Raw genomic sequence first — 21349 nt, 5'->3', positions numbered from 1 at the left:
AGCACTCTTCTATGAGCACCTAACAAATCAGATCAAGAGCTAAAAGGGTCAAATTATTTCCAAGTAACTTAACTGCACCCCAGAACAAAGCTCAAGAATATTTATAGAACAGAAAAATATCCAACAGCCAGCAAGGTACAATGTCTGACAATCCAATCAAAGATCACTAGTCATGCAAAGAAGCAGGAAAACACTGCTTATAATGAGAATAATAATCAATCAAAACTGACACAGAAATTATATAAATGTTAGAATTAGCAGACAATGACATTAAAACAGCTATTATGACTATATTTCATATGTACATAAAATTAAGTAGAGACATGGAAGATAGAAAAAAAAGACCAAAATCAAACTTCTAGAGATGAAAACTACAATGTCTGAGATGAAAATACCCCAGAATAGGATTAACATTAGATAAAACATCACAAAAGAAAAGATTATAAACTTGAAGACATAGCAATAGAAACTATCCAAAAGAAACACACTGAAAAAAAAAAGAATAAAAACAAGAAAGAAGTGTCAGTGATCTGCAAGACAATTTCACATACATGTGGGTCTCAAAGATATATAATTGAAGACCCTGAATAATAGGAGAGAGAAGAGGGGAAATTAAGAATAATGTACAAAAGTTGTCCAAATTTAATTAAAACTTTAAACCCACAGATCCAAGAAGTTTAAAGAACCCCAGCGTAAGAAACATGAAGAAAGTTGCACCAAGGAATATACTGATCAAATTGCTCAAAACCAGTCATAAGGAGAAAATATTAAAAGCAGCCAGATAAAAAGAGTTATGTACAGAGGAACAAAGACAAGGAGGGCAGCAGATTTCTTTATGAAAACAATGCAAGCGAGATGACAGTGGAGCAACATCTTTAAAGTACTAAAAGAAAATAGCTGTCAATCTAGAATGCTATATCTAGAATTCTATATCCTCAGAAACAAAGGAGACATGAAGACATTTTCAGATATTCAAAATATGAAAAAACTGTCCTAAAAACTGACATTTTTCAGGCAAAAGAAAAAATAATATCAATAGAAATAAAGATCAACCCCCATCCAAAGTAAAGAGCATCAGAAATGGCAAATACACAGGCAAATACACACTTTCTTATTATTTCAATCTCTTTAAAAGATAGTTGACTGTTCAAACAAAAATAACATCAATATGTTGAAGCTTCTTAGAGCATGTGTATAAATAAAACAAGTAACAATAGCATAAAGAAGAAATGGAAGTACATTATTTCATATCTGTACACTATACATGAAGTGGTGTATTATCACTTGAAAGTAAACAGTGATAAATTTAAGGTACATGCTTTAAAGTTTTAATCAAACTAACAAAAGTTATTGTTAATAAGCTAATAAAAAACATAAAATGGAATAAAATAGCACTATATCCAAAAGATGGAAGATAAAGAGGAAATGGGAACAAATAAGAGAGACAAATAGGAACAAATAGCAACTTGATAGATTTAAATCAAACTACATAAATAATACCATTAGATATAAGCATTCTGACACTCCCAGTTAAAAAGCAGAGATTGTCAGTATTGACAAAAAGCAAGACTCAACCATATGCTACATTCAAGAAACATACACTGAATTTAAACACAGAGATAGATGGAAAGTAAAATGGTGAAAAAATTATACCCTGTCAACCCTTATAAAAAGAAAGCCATAGCGACTATATTAATATTATACAAAAGTAGATTCCAGAGCAAAGAATATTACCAGGAATAAATGTAATGATAATAAAGGAATAATGATAAAAGAGTCGATTCATCAAGGACATAACAATTCTAAATGTTTACACATCAGAGTTCATGCATCTTTTTATCTGTTATGCAACAGAGCTTCAAAATACATGAAGCAAAAACTGACGAACTGTAAGGAAAAATAGGAAAGTCCACAATTTTAATCAGACATATTGATACTCCTCTCTCAAGAATTACAGAAAAAGCAGACAAAATCAGCAAGATACAGAAGATTTGAAAAGCACTATCAACCAAATTAACCTAAGGACATTTTCAGAACACCCCTTTCAGCAGAATATACATTCTTTTCAAGGTTACAGAGAACATTTACCAAGATAGACCAAATTCTGGGCCATAAAACAAGTTTTAATTCAACAAGTAAAAGGATTTAAATCATACAAAGCATGTTCTCTGTCCATAATGGAATTAAATTAGAAATTAATAACAAAATATCTGGAAAATTCCTAAACATTTGGAAACCAAACAGCACCCTTCCAAATAGCCCATGGATCAAAGAAGACATCACAAGAGAAATAGCAGTATTTTGAAACAAATTAAAAATAAAAACAACATATTAGAATTTGTGAGATACCATAAGCAATATTTTGTGTGAAATTTATAGCAATCAATGCCAAATCAGAAAAAGGAGGTCTACAACCTCAGTTTCTGCCTTAAGAAACTAGAAAAAGGAGAGTAAATTAAACCCAACCCAAAGAGGAAGAGGAAATAATAAATATCAAGTCAGAAAACAAATAGGAAACAGCAAAATCAACAGAGAAATCCAATGAAACTAAAATCTAGTTCCTTGAAAAGATCAATGAAGTTCATAAAACTCTAGCTAGACAGATTAGGGGAAGAAAGAAGAAGACATAAATTAACCATTATCAAAAGTAAGAGAGGAACATCCCCATGGATTCTACAGATGTCAAAAAGATGTTTGCATATTGATAATTTACCAGGTAACATGGTTGCATTTTCAGGGGTCTTCAACATCATAACTCAAAGGATCAATATGAAAGACAATTTCAGAAGTTAGTGATGTCATAGTGGATTAGTGGGGGAAATCTTACACATTAATGGTGACTTTTCCTTTAAAGCAACCCCTACTTGTAGAAATGTCTTGAGCTCTGTTGACATTTAATTGCATGGTCAGTTTGCAAGGTAACTTTTTAAATCTTGTAACATCAGTATTATTTGTTCTATTATTGGGAGTTACACCATTAAACACTTTATAAATATACCACATAAAATCTGCAACCCCAAAGTATTAGCTATTCATATCACTTTATATTCTAATCATTATCAGTATTAATTCATACATGTTGATGTGGACTTTTTGAGAACAATTTATTGTGTACTATTTTTCACTAAATGACTTTATATATTTATTTCTGTCACAGATATAGTCCAAAAGACTAATACTTTTGAAGTATATATAATATTCAATTATATTTATTACAATCAGCCCTTAGTAATGGAGCATTTAAGTAACTTCCAGTGTTCTATAGTTGCAAATAGTAACACTATAAATTTGTGTTAATCAATTTTTTTCTTTTGGACTATTTCCCTTGGGTGTTTCCCCCAAATTAAATTCCTGGGGGGAAAAAGTGAATAGTTTTTCAGCTATTGTTAAACATTGTCAGATTAGCTTCACAGAAAGTTTGAATAATTCTCAGTGACACAGGGCCACACATACATACAATTTTTTCATAGGCCTACTTATAGTTTTTTTTAGCTTTATTGAGGTATAATTAACAATCAACTGTGCATATTTAAAGTGTGCAATTTGACAAATTTTATGATATCAAAATAGTGAACATGTAAATCTCCTCCTAAAGTTTGCTCATATCCTCCATAATCCCATCCTGTCCCTCCCTTTGTCCCCAGAAAAGAACTGATGTACTTCATGTACCATATGTTAGTTTGAATTTCATAGAATTTTATATAAATGGAATCATAAAGTACGTACTCTTTTTTGCTTGGCTCCTTTACCCAGAATAATTATTTTAAGTTTTATCCACTGTTGGTAGCTCACATCAATAGTTCATTCATTTTTCTTGCCAAGTAGTATTCTACTATGTTTATACCACAGTTTGTTTACACATTCACTTGCTGATGAACATTGGAGTTGTTTCTAGTTTTTGGCTACCACAAATTAAGCTGCTAAAACCATTTGTATACAAATCTTTGTATGGACATGTGCTTTTATTTTGCTTAGAAAAATAGCTAGCAATGGAATGGGTAGGTCACATGGTAGATTTATGTTTAACTTTTTAAGAGACTGTCAAAACGTTTTCCAAAGTGGTTGCCATTTTACATTCCCTTCAACAATGTATAAGAGTGCGAGTTCTTCCACATCCTCACCAGAACTTAGTCTGGTCAGTCTTTGTAATTTTAGCCACTCTATTGGATGCACACTGGTATCCCATTGTGGTTTAATCAGCATTTCCCTAATGTCTAATGGTGTTGAGCATGTTTTCACATTCTATTTTCTTTAGCAAAGTATCTGTTTATATCATGAGGTACAGGAGCAATTTCATTAGAGAAAGAAAAGTACTTTCAACAAATGATATTGGAACAACTGGATACCCATATGCAAAAAAAAAAAAGAACTTTGATTCACATTTCTAACCCTATGTAAAAATTAACTCAAAATGGATCATAAACATAAATGTTAAACCCCAAACTATAAATTTTCTATAAGAAAATATAAGAAAAACCCCATGTGACCTAAGATTAGGCAAAGATTTTTTAGATCTATTTGAATGAAAACAAATAGAAAAATTAGACTTCATCAAAATTTAAAAACCTCTGCTTTTCAAAAGACACAGTTAAGAGAATGAAAAAGACAAGCCACACAGACTGGGAAAAATACTTGCAAATCATGTATCTGGTAAAGAACTTGAATTCAGAATATTTACAGAACTTTCAAAATTCAATAATAAGAAAACAAAAAACCCAATACCCTAGTATTTAGATCTATTTATCAGATAGGTAACTTGAGCAAGTAAAGAACATTCACTGAGAAACTGATGTGAGACCAAGTACTGCTGTTAAAAGAGAACAGAGAGGCAAGAGAGAAAGTCTATACACAGAAAAGGATCTGGTGATTTTTCATGGTCAAGTAGGAAAAATGTCAAAGGAAAATTGCCTTATTTTCTTCACGGTAACTTTTAGGATTAGCCTTGACAATATGAAGCAAGTATAATGGAAGAATTTTGAAAATGGCCCAGACCTGATTTAAAGTTTGGATGGTAGGACCAGATATTATGTTACAGAGACAAAAGATATTTGGTATTAAAAAGAGGAAAGGTATTCTAAGACAGAGTACATATGTTGCACAGGGCAATTTTAAGTCATAGATCACCAAACAGGCCTTCTTCCCTGACTGAACACCTCATTCCCACCCACAAATCTGGGAATAGACCATCCTTTGAGGACCAGCTCAAGCGCTTGCCCATCACTCCCACTTGCTCCCTCCAATCACTGAAATCAGACAGAGTGCAATCACTTGTGAAATTGCATTAATAATAACAGCAATTGTCTCCAGGACAAAATGAGATAGCTGATGTAAAATACATAACATAATTTCTGGAACACCCGGAGCCCAATAAATATTGGTCTCCCCTTCCCTTATTCTCCTTCCATAACCAAATGGAAGGCAAATTGCACTATTGGCCCCAGTTCAGAGGGTTTTAAAATATAGAGCTCCTAGGATGAACTGAGCCTCCTTAAAGGCTGCTGGGTTGAGCGCAGCAACTTTTTAAATAACTTGAGTCCAGACTTTGATATCCCCTTTGCCATTTGTGGCAAGGAGTCAAAAGCAGAATGGGAAGTGTCCCAGGTTCAGAACCAAGTTGCCAGGCTCTGGCAAAAATCAACAGGTAAACAACTTTCACAGTCTTATCTAATAACAGAAAACATTTATGTTCCCCCTCCCGCTTGCTGAAGGCCCTTCATTTGAGCCTTTCCACTCTCCTTCACTCATCCCTCCTCAGGAAAGGAGACGTGAACTACCTGATTGGTAAATTTGAAAGCAGGACCTCTCAAGGGGTGTGTGCAGCTCAGCCCTTCTCTCCTTCTGCTGTCTTTTCCGAACAGGCACCAGAGGGAAAGGCCTGCAGTATTCAGCCATCACTGTTGCTGAGTACTCTTTGAGGGACAGCGTTAGGATCCAAAATGTCAGTCCTGTGCTCCAAACTAGCTTTACCACTAATAAGGGTGGTAATTTTTCTCTAGTGGCCTAATTCCTGGGTCTGTGTCTCAGCTGGTTATGAATCTGGATGGGGAAGAAGGGTGCCATTTTTGGGCTCCCTCAAAACCCACCCACTCATCTGCTCAAACACAGACAGGCACCAGAGGCCTTAGCATGTTCAGCGTCATGACCATGGCCCCTCTTAGGTCCACATGTCCCTTAATTAGCATTTTCCCGCCTGTCCTGGGCCTCACACTGACATTGCCACCACCAAACTTTCACACCAGAGAGAGTGTCAAGCACACTATGGTGGGTTTTTCTGCCTGCCTCCTGGAGGGCAAGCACCAGCTAGTGAACTGCTTTTGTGTGCTCCCAAGGGACCCAGCGCAGTTCTGAGCATGTGGAACTCTGATAAAGAGTCAAGAGACCTAGGTTCAGGGACTCTGCCCCTTCCTCCCATGTGACCTCATACACATCACTTCACCAATTTGGATTACTGTTTCCTTATCTTGTTTGTGCTTTTTAAGTGACATTAAGTTAGATTTAAAATGAGAAAGAAGTTAGTCCTTTCTTCAATGTGGTAAAAGTGGTCAAGATCTCTAATGCTTGTTTACATTGTTGGCAAACATGGCTGTGTAATTTTCAGATGTGTTCATGATGTCATTCTATCTAGAATGTAAACTCCAAGACTCCTACTATTTCCTATAAAGTTTCAAATAAAAGGACTTGGAACTCAGGAATTCTTAGAAAATTAGGTTTACTACTGAATTCCTATTTAAATGTAGCAGAATTCTTCTAGAATATGCTCACTGCTTTGCTATAGGATTTAACAAAATTTTATAATAGAATTACCAGGGTGCTGAATTGAAAGATAATGCAGTTCATGGTTTTCTTAAGGAGGGGGTTAGCAAACTATGACACAGGCAAATACACCCAATGGCCTATTTTTATAAATAAAGTTTTATTGGAACATTACCACACTCATTGTGTACATATTGTCTGTGGCTGTTTTCATGCTGTTAAGTATAGTTAAGTAACTATGCAGAGACTGTATGACTACAGAGTCTAAAATAGTTACTATCTTGCTTTTTTTACTGTTTGCTGACCCCCATTTTAAAAAATCCTTCAGTTAATCTTGATTGACCCAAATTATGCCTCATGAATGTCCTTAACACATGATTAAGTGACCACAAGAATTCAGTTTATTCTGCCTGGGCCTTTCTTCTCAATGTATAAGAGGAGAGTTTTGTCTAGATGGTTTCCAATGTCTGCATTAATCATCATTCTGATTCTCAGCCAATGAGCAATTTCCTTCATGAGGTTTATTTATTTCTGATTATTTGAGACATCTACATTTCTTAAGAGATTGGGGAAGCCTTGGCAGGACACATCAGGAGACACAAGTTCCAGTCCTGTCTTTGCCCCTAACTAACTAAACCTTCTGGTGCTTTGCTTCTATAAAATGAGGAGTCTGGACAGATGAGGATGAAATTTCCTTAAAACAGAGAATTATGATCCAGTGTGTGAAGTGCCTCGTGGAAGGCCACAATGGCTGCTATGAAAGCCCAAGGTATGATACCACACCTAGATTTACAAAGGAGAAAGGACTCAGAGAAGGCTTCTTGGAGGAAGTGATGCCTGATCTGAGTCTTGAAGAATGGGGAAGACTTTATGCTGCTGGAGAACAAACTGAGCATCAAGCAAAAAGGCCCCTTATTGAAACCATCATTTTATTTGGTTGAATAGGAAATGTCACCATTTTCAATATCTAAATGCCAGAAGAATTCTCTCTAAATTCAGACTCTAATGTGTGCATTACACTCTGCTTATGGATGTGCATCATGGAAGTTCACACTGTCAGCAACTTGTTACAATATAGTCACCTTTTTTGAAAAGAGATTTTTATTTTTATTTTTCATCCAAATATGAAGGTCACACACCCAGGTTTTGGAAAAAAAAATCAGTTGCCATAGGAATAGGCGGTGTGATGACCGTTGCATAAGAAAGACACTAAGGCTTCTTGAGAAAATGATCAATCAGAGAGTGTTGGCAAAGGATGATTCCAGAGCTAGTCAAAGTCAATGAGAGGCGAGATAACTGACTTCAAACAACTTTAGCTGTGGGATTAAGCAGCATGCTTACACAGCATTCATCTCTATGTAGCTAAACCATCCAAATATCCACAACAATAGATTCTAAAAGGAAGAGAATGATCTGAGTTGACCTAACCATGCAATCTCAGCAATGATTCCTAAGTAATGGCAAGTTCTCTGATAATTCTGACTGCCTATACTGATGTCAGAAGTAGAGTTTATTCATGCATTCAACAAATACCAACTATGTACCAGAACTTTTCTAGACACCAAGGACACAGCCATGAACAAATGAGACAAAAATCCTTGTGAAACTCACATTCTAGCATATCACCCTCATATGCAGAAAATTGCAGAGTTTTCCCTTCTATCCAATGGGATATCTTGCTTTTCTGAACAGTTCCCAAAGGACATTGTTCAAAAGAGTCTTGGTCACAGCTGAGCCAGCGTTCTCCAGAACACTTGTCCCTCCATCTTATACTCTGTGTCATGGCTATGCACATGAATACAGCCAAGGCAGCCTGATGCTTTTTCCTTGTCGAGCCCTCACTGTCAAGCCAAATGACTCATAAAACCTCAAAGCAAAATTGCTCATAACCTTTGTACTACTTGTGGGAATACTGATAAGAGCATAGTCCTGACTTCTGAAAAGAATTTAGGTGCAAAATGTGCCCTAAAAAGAGGCAAATTTAAATGTCCAATTTAATATAAATTATATTAAAAATTAATTTAAATTATTATAAAATTATAAATTAATGGATAGGTAAATTACTGTCTTCACATGAAATGAAATAACAAGCAGCCATTAAGATGATACTTACAAAGATTCTATGCTAATGTGGGAAAATATTTATTATAAAAGGTAATCAAGCAGAACTATAAATATTCAGTAGAGCAAGCATGTATAAAAATGTACTAAGAAAAATGAAAGCCTTAATGAAAATGTTCTAAAACATTAGCAATCAATATACTTAGATGTTGAAATTATGAGAATTTTTCTAATTTGTATTTTCCATTTTTTATTTAGTAAACATTTGCTATTTTTATAATTTAAAAAAATTAATTTAAGCCTAAATACAGTTTTTAAAAGGCAAGAATGAGGCAACAAGAAGAAATACAAAACAGCTTATCATGGTAGCTAAGAGCCTGAGATCCGGATTCAAACTCCCTGAGTCTGAACCCTGGCTCCTTGTCACTGTGTGACCTTGGGCAAGTTATTTAACCTTTTCTTGCACCAGTTTCCCACCTGCAAAATTGGAATGATAAATAATGGTGCCTACCTAAATGGACTGGCATGAGGATTAGTAAATAACTCACATAGTGTTTAGCAAAGAGTGCAATCCCTTGTAAGCACTCAAAATGAAAACAAATTCAATAGTCCAATGGCCTCAAAGAAAGAGTTTACACAAGAGGAATGATGGACAAACATCACATCTTTATGCCTCAGGAACAATGCACTCACCCAGAGTTGTGTTCTCAATGGGGAATTTTCCCTCATGAAGAATCAATTCCTAAATCCTTTACTCATATTTTAAATTTTCCCCTGAAGAAGATGGACAGTATGTTGATATTCATTTTATGAGTAATTACTTTCTCGGTTTTTTAATGTACTGATCATAATTTATTGAGGCAAAGTACCTTTTGGCTTTAAAAACAAGTCTAAAACTTATGTTAATAGGCTTGTTAGAAAACACTTACATTACTGTAAGATGAAATGAACTCATAAAATATTGTTTATGGTGCTATCAGACAATAGTTAACTAGAAGATAAAAGTAATTGTCAGATAAAATCACATTTTTCTGTCAAATGTCTTTTCCAAAAATAGTGAAAACAAAAGCTGGCCTCATCTCCTGTATCCAACATCTTTCTTTCTGTGCAAACTGAACCACCTAAATCTGGGTAAAATGGTTAGTAAATACCTGCAGAAAGGACATTTATTTATGAAATTTTAGTTCTTATTGCTTGCCAATAATTCTCTTATTAAAAGAGTGGTAATTCAGTTAAAATTGCATAAATATTAAATCTTGACTGATAAAAAAGATCCAGAGGATAAGAAAGGATTATAAGGAAAGACAGTTTAAAACTTGTTTCTTTACACTTCCTTTTCCCAAAATGAGGCAACACTTTTCCCTTACCAGAGAGGATCATGCCTTTCAGCTTCCAGATGAATTCTTCATCCTAATTTCTAATCTAGATTTCCTTGATTGTTTTTGGCCTTATAAATTCCCTACTCAAAATTAGGCTGTGATTCTGTTCCAGTTCTTGATTTGGTTTGGCAACTTTTCTCTCTCCATGGATTCAGAGTATCTGCCTGCTTAACAAAGTGAAAAGGTCTTGAACCATGGAGTTTCACAGGCTTAGATTTGAATCTGGCTGGGTACTAGCTGTATCATCTTCACTGAGTCACTTAACCTTACACAGCCTCAGTTTCTTTGCCTATAAAGTGGGCACAATAAATACGCATCTCACAAGTTACAATGGGGCTACATGGGACAACAGATACTAAATGACTGGGTATGATAGGCAACTGAATCATGTGCTCTTTCCTTCCTCTATGAGTCTTTTTGAGCATTCTCCAAATCCTGAAAGCCCTTTGTTTTTTTTCTCAGAACTGAAGGCAAAGTTTTCCTAAACTTGGGGGTTTTATTCAACACATCTGGGCTCTGGGTTAACTTCAACCCATTCACACCTATGTGCCACGGAAACTTGAAAGGAGTTGGTGGTGAGCGCAGTCCCTTTCCGGTGGGCCTTGAGAAATGAGGCTTTTGCTCAGGCCAGTGGGTTCCCCTTACGTCCTCTTTCCCACCTTGAAGCCTGCGATCTGGCTCTGCCCATCTCCCTGCCAAAATAAATTGATCCAATCCCTCTGTGCCGAGTTCCCTTTGGGACATGCCAATACTTAAGACTCCCTCAAGATCCCAGAACCAGCCCGCCCACAACCCTGGGAGAGTAAAAAACGTGAAGGAAGAAAGAGAAAGGGTGATGAGCGAGACACCAAGTGACGCTGGACCGAGCAGAGTTGGAGAGGGAACCGTCTGGGCCAACAGCTCTGCCTCAACCGTCTGAGCTTTCCAGCTCGTCTACCACCCGGCTCTACCTCTTTCACCTTGAGCCGTCAGAGGATTTAAAGTGGACCCAAGACGCGCACCTGCTGTGGAGAGTGAAGGCGGTGTCTGCCCACGATCGCCTCTCCACTTGCCCGCGTTCCTCCCGCAGTCCCCGCCCCGCCAGGTGCTTCCCGCGCGGCACTCTGCGCTCCTTGCAGCAGCCCGTGCAAGCCACTCTGCGAGCCTCTGTGCGCGCTGGAGCTGCGCTCTTGGATACCGGGAGCCTGGCAGTGCGCCTCCCTTGGCACCCGCAGGGGAAAACGCTACCTGTGGAAGTAATGTGCGCAGAAGAGGCCCAGAAGCACAGTCGCAGGCGGGCCGAAAACAGAGCGAGGCTGCCCAGCGAGGATCCCCGCGGGTACCACGAAGGAGGGCAGCTCCTGCAGGAACCAGGCGGCGCGGGCCGGCAGCCGGATAGCCGCGGGCATCAGGGTCTCCGAGTGCTTCCCGTAACCAGAGGGCTCTGCGAGGTACAGGACCAGCAACCCCAGGGCAGCCAAAGCGGCGCTGCCTGCCAGCACTGGGCTCTGCTGGCATAGAACAGGCATCGCGCCGTGTTCCCCGCCTGAGGCCACCGCCCGCGCAGAGAAGAGCGCGGCCCCCACGGCCCCTTTATGGAAAGCTAGACGCCACCCCGTGTCCGCCCCTTCGGCCTTGGCTCCCGCCCCTCCATCTTGCCTCCTATCTCAGCACAGCCAGCCCGCCCTGGCTCGACCCAGCACCGATGCCCCTTTCGCAGGGCTGGCACTTAGCAAAAACAGCCAGGGAGGAGAGTGGACGAAGGCTTTCGTGAAGCCCTTCCATTAGCCCATATTCGTGCCTTCGCCTGCACTCCCGCCCTCTCCGTCACCTGCCACTGTTCTCCTCCTTTAACTGCCCTTCGCAGATATATTTTTTTTCAGCCATCAACCTCTGATGCTGCAACTTCTGAGACTAGGAAATAGAAAACCACAGGGACGATTTAGCCAGGGTTGTTATCCTGCCCTAACACACACTCTGTGTGGTCGCCACGCAGCCCCCACCCTCAGACCATCCCAAGCCAGGATTTCCCCACCCCATCTGGTTCCCTACACTCCTGCACTCCCTGCTGGCTTCCACCCAGCCCTGCAACCTTCCTTTGATCCTGGGCTCAGCATCCAGGCACTTCTCACTTCCGCCAGGCCTTCTGATTTGGGGCGCCCTGCTTCTTGGCCACTTTTAGCTTCAGTGCCCTCTCCACACTATCTCGCTCCCAAGCAGGTACCAGCCTCTCCCGGGCCCTAGTTCCTCCGGGACCCCTCTGCATCCCTGGGTCGCCCCTGCGTCTGTTAAAGAGGCGCATAGTGATCCTGTCGATCCACCCTGGCCTCTCCTCTTTTCTGGGAGCCCTGGAGCTGACCCAGACTCAGGCTAACGTCTAGGACTTTTGCTGCAGGATGCCCTTTCCCATCTCCCGGAGCAGGTGAGTGTTCCATGAGGGCGCCACTGGAAGTGCAGTTGCACTCAGAACACCTAGATGCGGTTCTTTCTCTCTCCCCTTCTACTTGCCGCCTTTCTCTCATTCTTCACTCCCTGGTTCATTATCTATTTCCTCTTCCCTTCTCTGATTCAGTATTCAGACTTCCTTGACTGCCTTCTTCTTTTGTTTTGTACCCCTCTTTTTTTTTCTCTTCCTTCTTTCTCTGACCTGGCTTCCTCCTCTCAGATTGGCCTCTTGCCGCCTACTGTTTACTTCACTCTTCATCTTTTTGTACCAACTCTCTCAATTGCTTTATCCCTATTAATTTTCTCCTCTTGTCCCTACTTCAGGCTCCACCCTAGTCTTTCCCTTTCTCCCTCTTCTTCCTTTCAAAGGCACTTTCTACAACCTTCACCCTTAGCTCCTACTCACTGCCTTTCAGGAGACTCACTCAGTATGCCTCTGTCTACCCCTGCCCTGTCCTACCAGCTGTTCCAATGAAAGGTACGCACTGTTTTCATCTGTCCACTTTGCAGGGTGTTTCCTGATTCCTAGAACACGGTGATGTATGGTGATACATTAGTGTGACAGTGCACCCTATGCTTGCTGAAGAGGTATTTATCACCTCCCTGTTAGGTTAAAAATTAAATTGTAATCATGCTTCAGTTTTCAACTGATCACCATGCAGGGACCACCCATACCACTGAAGCACTCTCCATGGTAACCAGGGTAAGCTCTCAGCTCCCTAGAGCTGTGTTTGCACTGGCTTTACAAATCCAGTCTGAGATTCTTCACTTACTACCCGCTAGTTGAGGACACCCAAATCTAGATCTCCAGCAAAGACAGGAACTTCCGATCTGCATTTCCTCCCTGCTGGACAACTCTACCTGGATGTCATGCTTTAGTGGTAGGAATCATTTGTTTTTAGAGTGAAGACCACCTTCCTAACAAAATGCTAAATCAATCCCCCCAAAAGATCAAGATGATTCACAAGTAAGTTAACAAACCTCAACCCTCTTTAAAGGAAGGCAATTACATACAGACAAGTAACAATGTAGCCTTCACAATATTCAGCATCCCTCAAGTTATTAGAAATGTTGCACTGACTTCTAACACCAACTACTCAAGTTGAGCCAAACTTCACAGGTTTAGGACACAATCCTCCAAAAGACTGCCCTCACTTCAGACACAATTTCAGGGATCTCCAAGCACACACACTTCTGAACAGCTCACTACAAATCTGGGGGTTCCCACTAACTCTTCAGGTTTAATAATTCAGTAGAACAACTCACAGAACTCAGGAAAGCACTATATTTATGATGACAGCTTTACCATATTTAAAAAAAAAAGATATAAATCAGAACCAGCCAAAAGAAGACATGAGTAAGATTGGGTCAAGGCGGGGAGGGTCCCAAATATGAAGTTTTCTTGTCCTCTCCCCATGAAATCAGGATCTACCACCTTCTCAGCACATCAGTGTGTGACAATATGCAGTGTCTTGCCTACCAGAAAAGCTCATCCAAGCTTCAGAGTCCATATTTTTTTAAAGGTTTCATTATGTAAGTGCAATTGATTGAATCATTGGCCATGTGACTGAACTCAGTATCTGGCTCCCCTCTGCTTCCCAGAGGTCAAGTTAATATCACATGGCTCAAAAACATAACCCTCTAATCACATGGCTGGTCATTCTGACATAGCTAGCCCTCATCCTGAGTCATCAACTTAGTATAAACTAAGAATATAACAACACTGTTTTATGAAGTTTTAATATAATGATGTATCATGTATGACAATTATAAAGGATTAAGAGAAATGAGTTTATAAGGTTACAAAATTTCTATCTTTTAAGTGAAACATTATAACTAGAGCTATAGAACTATATAACCACATAGTCGTACAACTATATGACTATATAGTTATAGAAGGATAACCACACTGTGAAAGTTATAAATGTAATTATGGTCTATAGGGCAACCCTATACAAAATGTAATAACTACTATGTATAGGGATGGATGTTACTGTTGTCATCATTTCACAGTATATACAAGTATCAAATCACTATGTTGTACACCTGAAAATAATACAGTATTTCAATTACACCTCAATTTTAAAAAAACTATAAATTCAACAGGAGAATTAAAATAAAATCTAAAAAAAACAAATAATCCAAGAGGAAGGGGGCAGAAAGGAATAACAAGAACAAAACACAAAACAGTTAAATGGTAAGAACAGCTTGGAAAGAAAGAAGTAAAACTATATTCACAAAGGACATGATCTTATATATAAAAATGATACAGAATTTTAAAAAAACAAAAACAAACAAACAAAACATAAATACAAAACAGAAACAGACTCACAGACATAGAATACAAACTTGTAGTTGCCAAGGGGGCAGGGGGTGGGAAGGGATAGACTCGGATTTTAAATTGTAGAATAGATAAACAGGATTATACTGTATAGCACAGGGAAATATATACAAAATCGTATGTTAGCTCACAGAGAAAAAAATGTGACAATGAATATATATATGTTCATGTATAACTGAAAAATTCAGCTCTACTGGAACTTGACACAACATTGTAAAATTATTATAAATCAATAAAAAATGTTAAAAAAAATGCTAAGGAATCTTCTAAAACTATTAGAACAAATAAGTGAGTTCAGTAAGGTTGCAGGATACGTGATCAGTATACGAAAGTCACTTTTATTTCTATAAACTAGCATGAAAATCTGAAATGAAATTACAAAAACAATCCAGTTGTAATCAAAAAGAGCAAAATACTAGGGAAAAATTTAACAAATGAAGAACAAGGCTTGTACACTGAAAACTATGAACAATGTTGAAAGAAATTAAAGAATTTTTAAATAAATGGAAAGATATCCCATATTCATGGATTGGAAGACTTAATATTATTTAGATGTTATGTTCCCTGCTATAAATTGAATTGTGTTCCCACAAAATTCACATGTTGAAACTCGAACCCCAGTGTGACTATATCTGAAGCTAGGGTCTTTAGAAGGTAGTAAGGTTAAATGAAGTCATGTCTAATCAGGTATAGAACTGTGGCCTTTTGAAAGGAGGAAGATCTCTCAATCTCTCTTCCTCCCTCTGTCTCTCTCCTCTCCCTCTCCCCACTGACCCCCCAACCCCCACCACGTTCAGACACTGTGAGAAGGCAGCCATCTACAACCCAAGGAGAGATTTCTTGCCAGATACCAATCCTGCTAGTACCTTGATCTTTAGCTTGTCTCCATAATTGTGAAAATAAATTCCTATTGTTTAAGACACCAAATCAATGGTATTTTGTTATGGCAGCCAGAGCAGAATAAGACACCTTCAAAATGATCTGTGTATTCAACTCAAAATCTTAATTGGCTTTTCAGAAATGGAAAAGTTAAGCCTAAAATTCACATGGAAATGCAAGGCATCCAGAAGAGACAAAACAATCTCTAAAATAAAGAAAAAGAAATTTAAGGACTGGTATTTCTCAATTTCAAAGAAATGATACTGCAAAGAAACAACAATCAAGACAGTGTAGAACTAGCATAAGAATAACATATAGATCAATGGAATAGAATTGAGAGTCCAAATATAAATTCATACACATATGGTCAGTTGATTTTCAAGAAGAGCACCAAGATCATTCAACAGGGAAAGAGTAGCCTGTTCAACTAGTCTTGGTACAAATGGATATCCACATGCAAAAGAATGAAACTGGACCTTTACTTCACAACATACACAAAAATTAACTCAAAATTGATCAAACACATAAATATGAGAGTTAAAACTACAAACCTCAAGAAGTGTAAATCTTCATGATCTTAAATTAGGGAATGGTTTCTTAGATATGACACAAAGCACAAGTGATGAAAGAAAAATAGATAAATTGACTTCATTAAGATTAAAAACTTCTCTGTAAGTAATACCATCAAGAAAGAGAAAAGATAAGTCACTATGCTGTGCATTAGATTTCCAGAACTTAGTTATCTACTAGTAGCACATTTGTACCCTCTAACACTATCTACACAATTCCCCCACACCCCAGCCCCTGGTAACCACTATTCTACTCTCCTTTTCTATGAATTCAGCTTATTACATTTCACATATAAGTAATATCATAAAATATTTTTCTTTCTCTATGTGGGTTATCTTACTCAGCTTAATATTCTCAGGGTCCATCCATGTTGTCGCAGTTGGTAGCACTTTCTTTTTTCTTGCGGCAGGATGATATCCCATTGTATATGTATACCACATCTTCTTAACCATTCATTCATTGATGGATGCTTAGGTTGTTTTCCTATCTTGGCTATTGTGAAGTAATGCTGCAGTCAACATAAGAGTGCAGACATCTTTTGGATACCCAGTTTTCACATTCTTTGGATATATATACCCAAAAGTGGGATTGCTGGATCTCATGGTAGTTCTACTTTTAATTTTTTGTGGAACCTCCATACTGTTTTCCATGGTGACTGAACTAATTTACATTCCCATCAACAGTGTAAAGGGGTTCCCTTATCTCTACATCTTTGCCAACACTTATTACCTCTTCTCTTCTTGATGACAGCCATTCTAACAGTTGTGAGGTAGTATCTCATTGTGGTTTTGATTTCCATTTCTCTGATAATTAGTGATGTTGAGCATCTTTTCATGTACCTATTAGCCATTTGAATTTCTTCTTTAGAAAAATGTCTGCTCAGTTCCTCTGCCCATTCTTTAACTGGGTTTTTTGTTTTTGTTGTTGTTGTTAAGTTGTATGAGTTCTTTATATATTTTGGATATTAACCTCTTATCTAATATATATATGGTTTGCAAATATTTTCTCTGTTCCATATGTTGCCTTCATTTTGTTGATTATTTCTTTTGCTGTGTGGAAGCTTTTTTGTCTGATGTAATCCAACTTGTTTATATTTGCTTTTGTTGCTTGTGCTTTTGGTGACATGTCAAAAAATAATAATAATAACTGCCAAGACTGATGTCAAGAAGCTTCTTCCCCATGTTTTCTTTTAGGAATTTTATGGTATCAGGCTTTATGTTAAAGTCTTCAATCCACTGCAAGTTAATTTTTGTGAGTAGTATAAGATAGGGGTTCAATTTTATTTTTCTGAATATCCTGTTTTTTCCAACACCATTTATTAAAGAGACTATCCTTTCCTCATTGAGTGCTCTGGCTCCCTTGGCAAATATTAGTTGATTGTATATGCAGGGTATTATTTCTGGGCTCTTTCTTCAGTTCCATTGGTCTACTTGTCTATTTTAATGCCAGTAACATACTGTTTGAATTACTGCAGATTTGTAGTATAGTTTGATTTTCAACAAAAGTTACCAATGCTATCCAATGGAGGTAAAAAATGGTGCTGGAACAACTGGATTTCTCTTTGGAAAAAATGTACTTCAATTCTTCCTTTACATCATATACAAAATCAACTTAAAATAGGTCATAGATCTTAATGTATGAATTAAAACTTTTAAATTCCAGAAGAAAACACTGCATAGAATCTTTGTGACATTGGGTTAGGTACAGATTTCTTAAGACACTCCAAAGAACAAAGTATAAAAGAAAAATAATAAATATCAACTTCATAAAGATTAAAAACTTTGCTTTTTCCAAAGACACAGAGAGACTAAATGGTAAGCCATATATTTGGAAAACATTTTTGCCACACATATATTCAATAAAGGAATTGTATCCAGAATATGTAAATAAGTTTCACAATTCAATAATTAAATGACATAAAACCCAATTAACATGGGCAAAATATTTTAATAGACATTTCACAAAGAAGATCTGCAAATAACGAATAAGCACATGAAAATATGTTCACCACACTGGCCATCAGAAAAATATAAGTTAAAGCACAATATGGTAATACTACATACCCACAAAAGTGTTAAAAATTTAAGAGTGAAAATTTTCAGTGTTGACAAGGATGTGTAACAACTTGAAATCTCATACACTGAGATGTAAAATGGTACAGCCACTTTGGAAAACAGTACACTGTACCTTATAGCGTTAAATACACATTTACCATCTGTCCCAGTAATTCCTCTCACTTAAGTATTTACCCAAGAAGAAAGGAAACTTATGTCCATACAAAACATGTATCTGAAAGTTCAAAGCAACATTATTCATAAAGGCCCAAAACTGGAAGCAATCCAAAAGTTCACCAACAGATGAATGTGCAAAAAAAAAAAAAAGTAGTATAATTATACCATGGACCATTACTCAGCAATAGAAAGGAAAAGAAATACATGCAATAACATGGATGACTCTCAAAAACATTATGCTAATTAAGTCAAACACAAAATATTAGGTAATATATATCAGTAGCATACACACATCCAGTTGTGACAACCAAAAACATACCCAGTCATTGCCAAATGTTCCCTGGGGAGGCAAAATTGCCACCAGTGAGAATCTCTAGTTTAGACACAGTTGAGTGTCTTGTACTTAATATATATATAAATAATACTGTTATTATAAGCTTGCTCTATTTAATTAAGGAAATATTATAATCTGATTATTCTATTCTCTTTGGTAAAAGGTAAGTTATACCAATTTATTTGCTGATGGATGAATGAATGGATAGATGATTGATACATAGATTCATAGATACATAGATAGATTTTATCAACTCTTGTGCAAACCAGAAAAGCAAGCTGTGATAAAGCAGCAGTGTATAAATTATAAATAGAGGGGCAGAATTTACTAAGAATACTGGTAAGTTAGAGAAATAAAAAACATACTGTCAAGCAAAATTAGGTCCCTCAAAGGAGAATCGTTATAAAATCTGAGTTTTAAATTTTTTTCTTCTGAATTTAGCAGGAAATCAGTTTTCTTTTTTCAGTGCCCAAGTCCCTTACAATAATAACAACTGTCTCTTTTTTAATCAAATTAGAAATTCCTAAAAAAAAGTAATCTGTTATTATTCATGTTAGTAGCTTCACCAATGAAAGTTCTAGAGTTAGTTTCTGTTGTATGTATCCAAAGGTGCCTAAATAACAGTGTATTATTATATTGAAAGCAACTGTTCATGAGTTTGCCTCAAAACCACATCTTATTCACCTTTCAAACCTCCAAATTTAGAATTATTTCTGGCCCATAGACATACTGTATAGACACTTCCTGGACACAGAACTGTAGCATGGATTCAACTTTGTTCTCCCCGGGTCTTCCCTGCTACTTCCTTTCTCACCAATCTTTAGAAACATTACCCGTGCCATTCATTAATTAATTTCCATTTTTGAATACTCCAGGCTAGGAAAAACAATTTTTTCTCTCCCTAAATTTTTATTTCAATCCATAAAATAGGACCTTTGAGGAAGAGAGCTTCTTTCCTCTCCCTTCACTCATTCTCCCTACAGAGGAGGTGCATAAAGTGGCCGACGTGGGGGATAATATATCTGATGGGCGGATTTGGAGAAGGATAAATGCATATGCAGCAGTCTCCCTTCTCTTGCTGTCAGAACAGCCCTCCCTGTGATGCAAGCAGTCTTCTCTCTTCTAAATGTTGCTTATAGAAACAAGCTCTGGCACTGTAGTTGAAAGAGGAGAAGCCCTGAGTTATTTGAGCTCCTCCATCTCAGTGTGGGTAAGCCAATTCAATTCAAGAGAAAAGTATTAGGAAGCATAATAGGGACTACAGGTCAAAGTTGTGTTCTCCAAAGTAACTTTATCAATGAAACTGATATGGGGGGGCTGTTATTGTTGCTATTGGATTTTTATGAGAGAGGGATTTATTAAAAAGTGGGCTCCACCAATAGACAAATGATACAAATATCAAAATTTTTAGATTCAGGGGCTCTTATTCATATAACACCAAAACTCATCTCATCTGCTTGGAAATTCATTCTCCAAAACTCAGCTCAAATTTACCTCTCCTTTGAAGCTTTCCGGGAAAGAATTAACTTTTCCCTGTTCCACATGTTCATAGTACTTTCTATACATCTGTACTGTATCACTTGCCGTAACTGTCACAAGTTTCTGTTCATGTGATCACTTCCTCTATTAGAATGTGAAATCCTTAAGAGCAGCATAGCGTAACTATTAAGATAATAGGCTTGCAGTCAGACATTGGCTCTTTCCCTTACTATTAATAGTTTTATTACCATAAGCATCTGAGAACCTTTCTGAGACTGACTTTCTATGTCAGTAAAATGGGTATGTTAATACTACAATGGGCAGTAGTTTTAAAGATATAAGTCACAGAAACCTACCTGAAACTAGATTAAGAATATATATATAATTACACATGTACATATGCATTCATAGTGGGAAACACTATGGTGGCTTCAAGGCAAGGCTGGATCTAGGGGTTCAGCAATTATCATTACTCTCCCACTCATCATCTATTAATCCTACTGTCTTCTTCTTTGTTCTCAGAGAGAGCATTCTAGCAGCTCCAGATTTAAACAGACCTTAGTTCTTGCAATCTAAGAAGTAGATTCCTCCATGAAGAGATCATTCTCCTAAAAGAACTCTACCCCTGATTGGGTCATACTCCCGGAAGAAGCACTGTCCAAAGGTACATCATGTTCCCTTAATGAGGCTCATTATATGCCCATCCTATGGCCAGGAAGCTTTCACTGACAATCCCACAAGACCTAAAATTCACATGGGGTGTGTGTATGTGCATGCATATGCAGGGGTGGAAGTTAGTCACAGTACAGTGCAAAAATAGCAAATACTCAAACTATTTCAAGAAGAAAGGTCTATTATGCAGGGAATTACAAAATCATTGGAAGGGGCTGGAATAGTT

General features: G+C 37.5%; 1 protein-coding gene across 1 annotated transcript in view; it reads right to left on the bottom strand.

The window, feature by feature from the left end:
* The window catches only part of SRD5A2 (steroid 5 alpha-reductase 2), a 37421-nt gene extending 25720 nt beyond the window's left edge, over nt 1-11701 (bottom strand). Inside the window, exon 1 of the mRNA XM_006197250.4 lies at nt 11421-11701. Coding sequence (XP_006197312.1) covers nt 11421-11701 — 281 coding nt within the window. The remainder of the gene's footprint in view (nt 1-11420) is intronic.
* Between the last annotated feature and the right edge of the window lie 9648 nt (nt 11702-21349).

The sequence above is a fragment of the Vicugna pacos genome, chromosome 15 (assembly GCF_048564905.1).
Source record: "Vicugna pacos chromosome 15, VicPac4, whole genome shotgun sequence".
Taxonomy (NCBI): Eukaryota; Metazoa; Chordata; class Mammalia; order Artiodactyla; family Camelidae; genus Vicugna; species Vicugna pacos.
The sequence above is the reverse complement of the archived record's forward strand: the minus strand, read 5'-3'. Positions and strand labels throughout refer to the sequence as shown.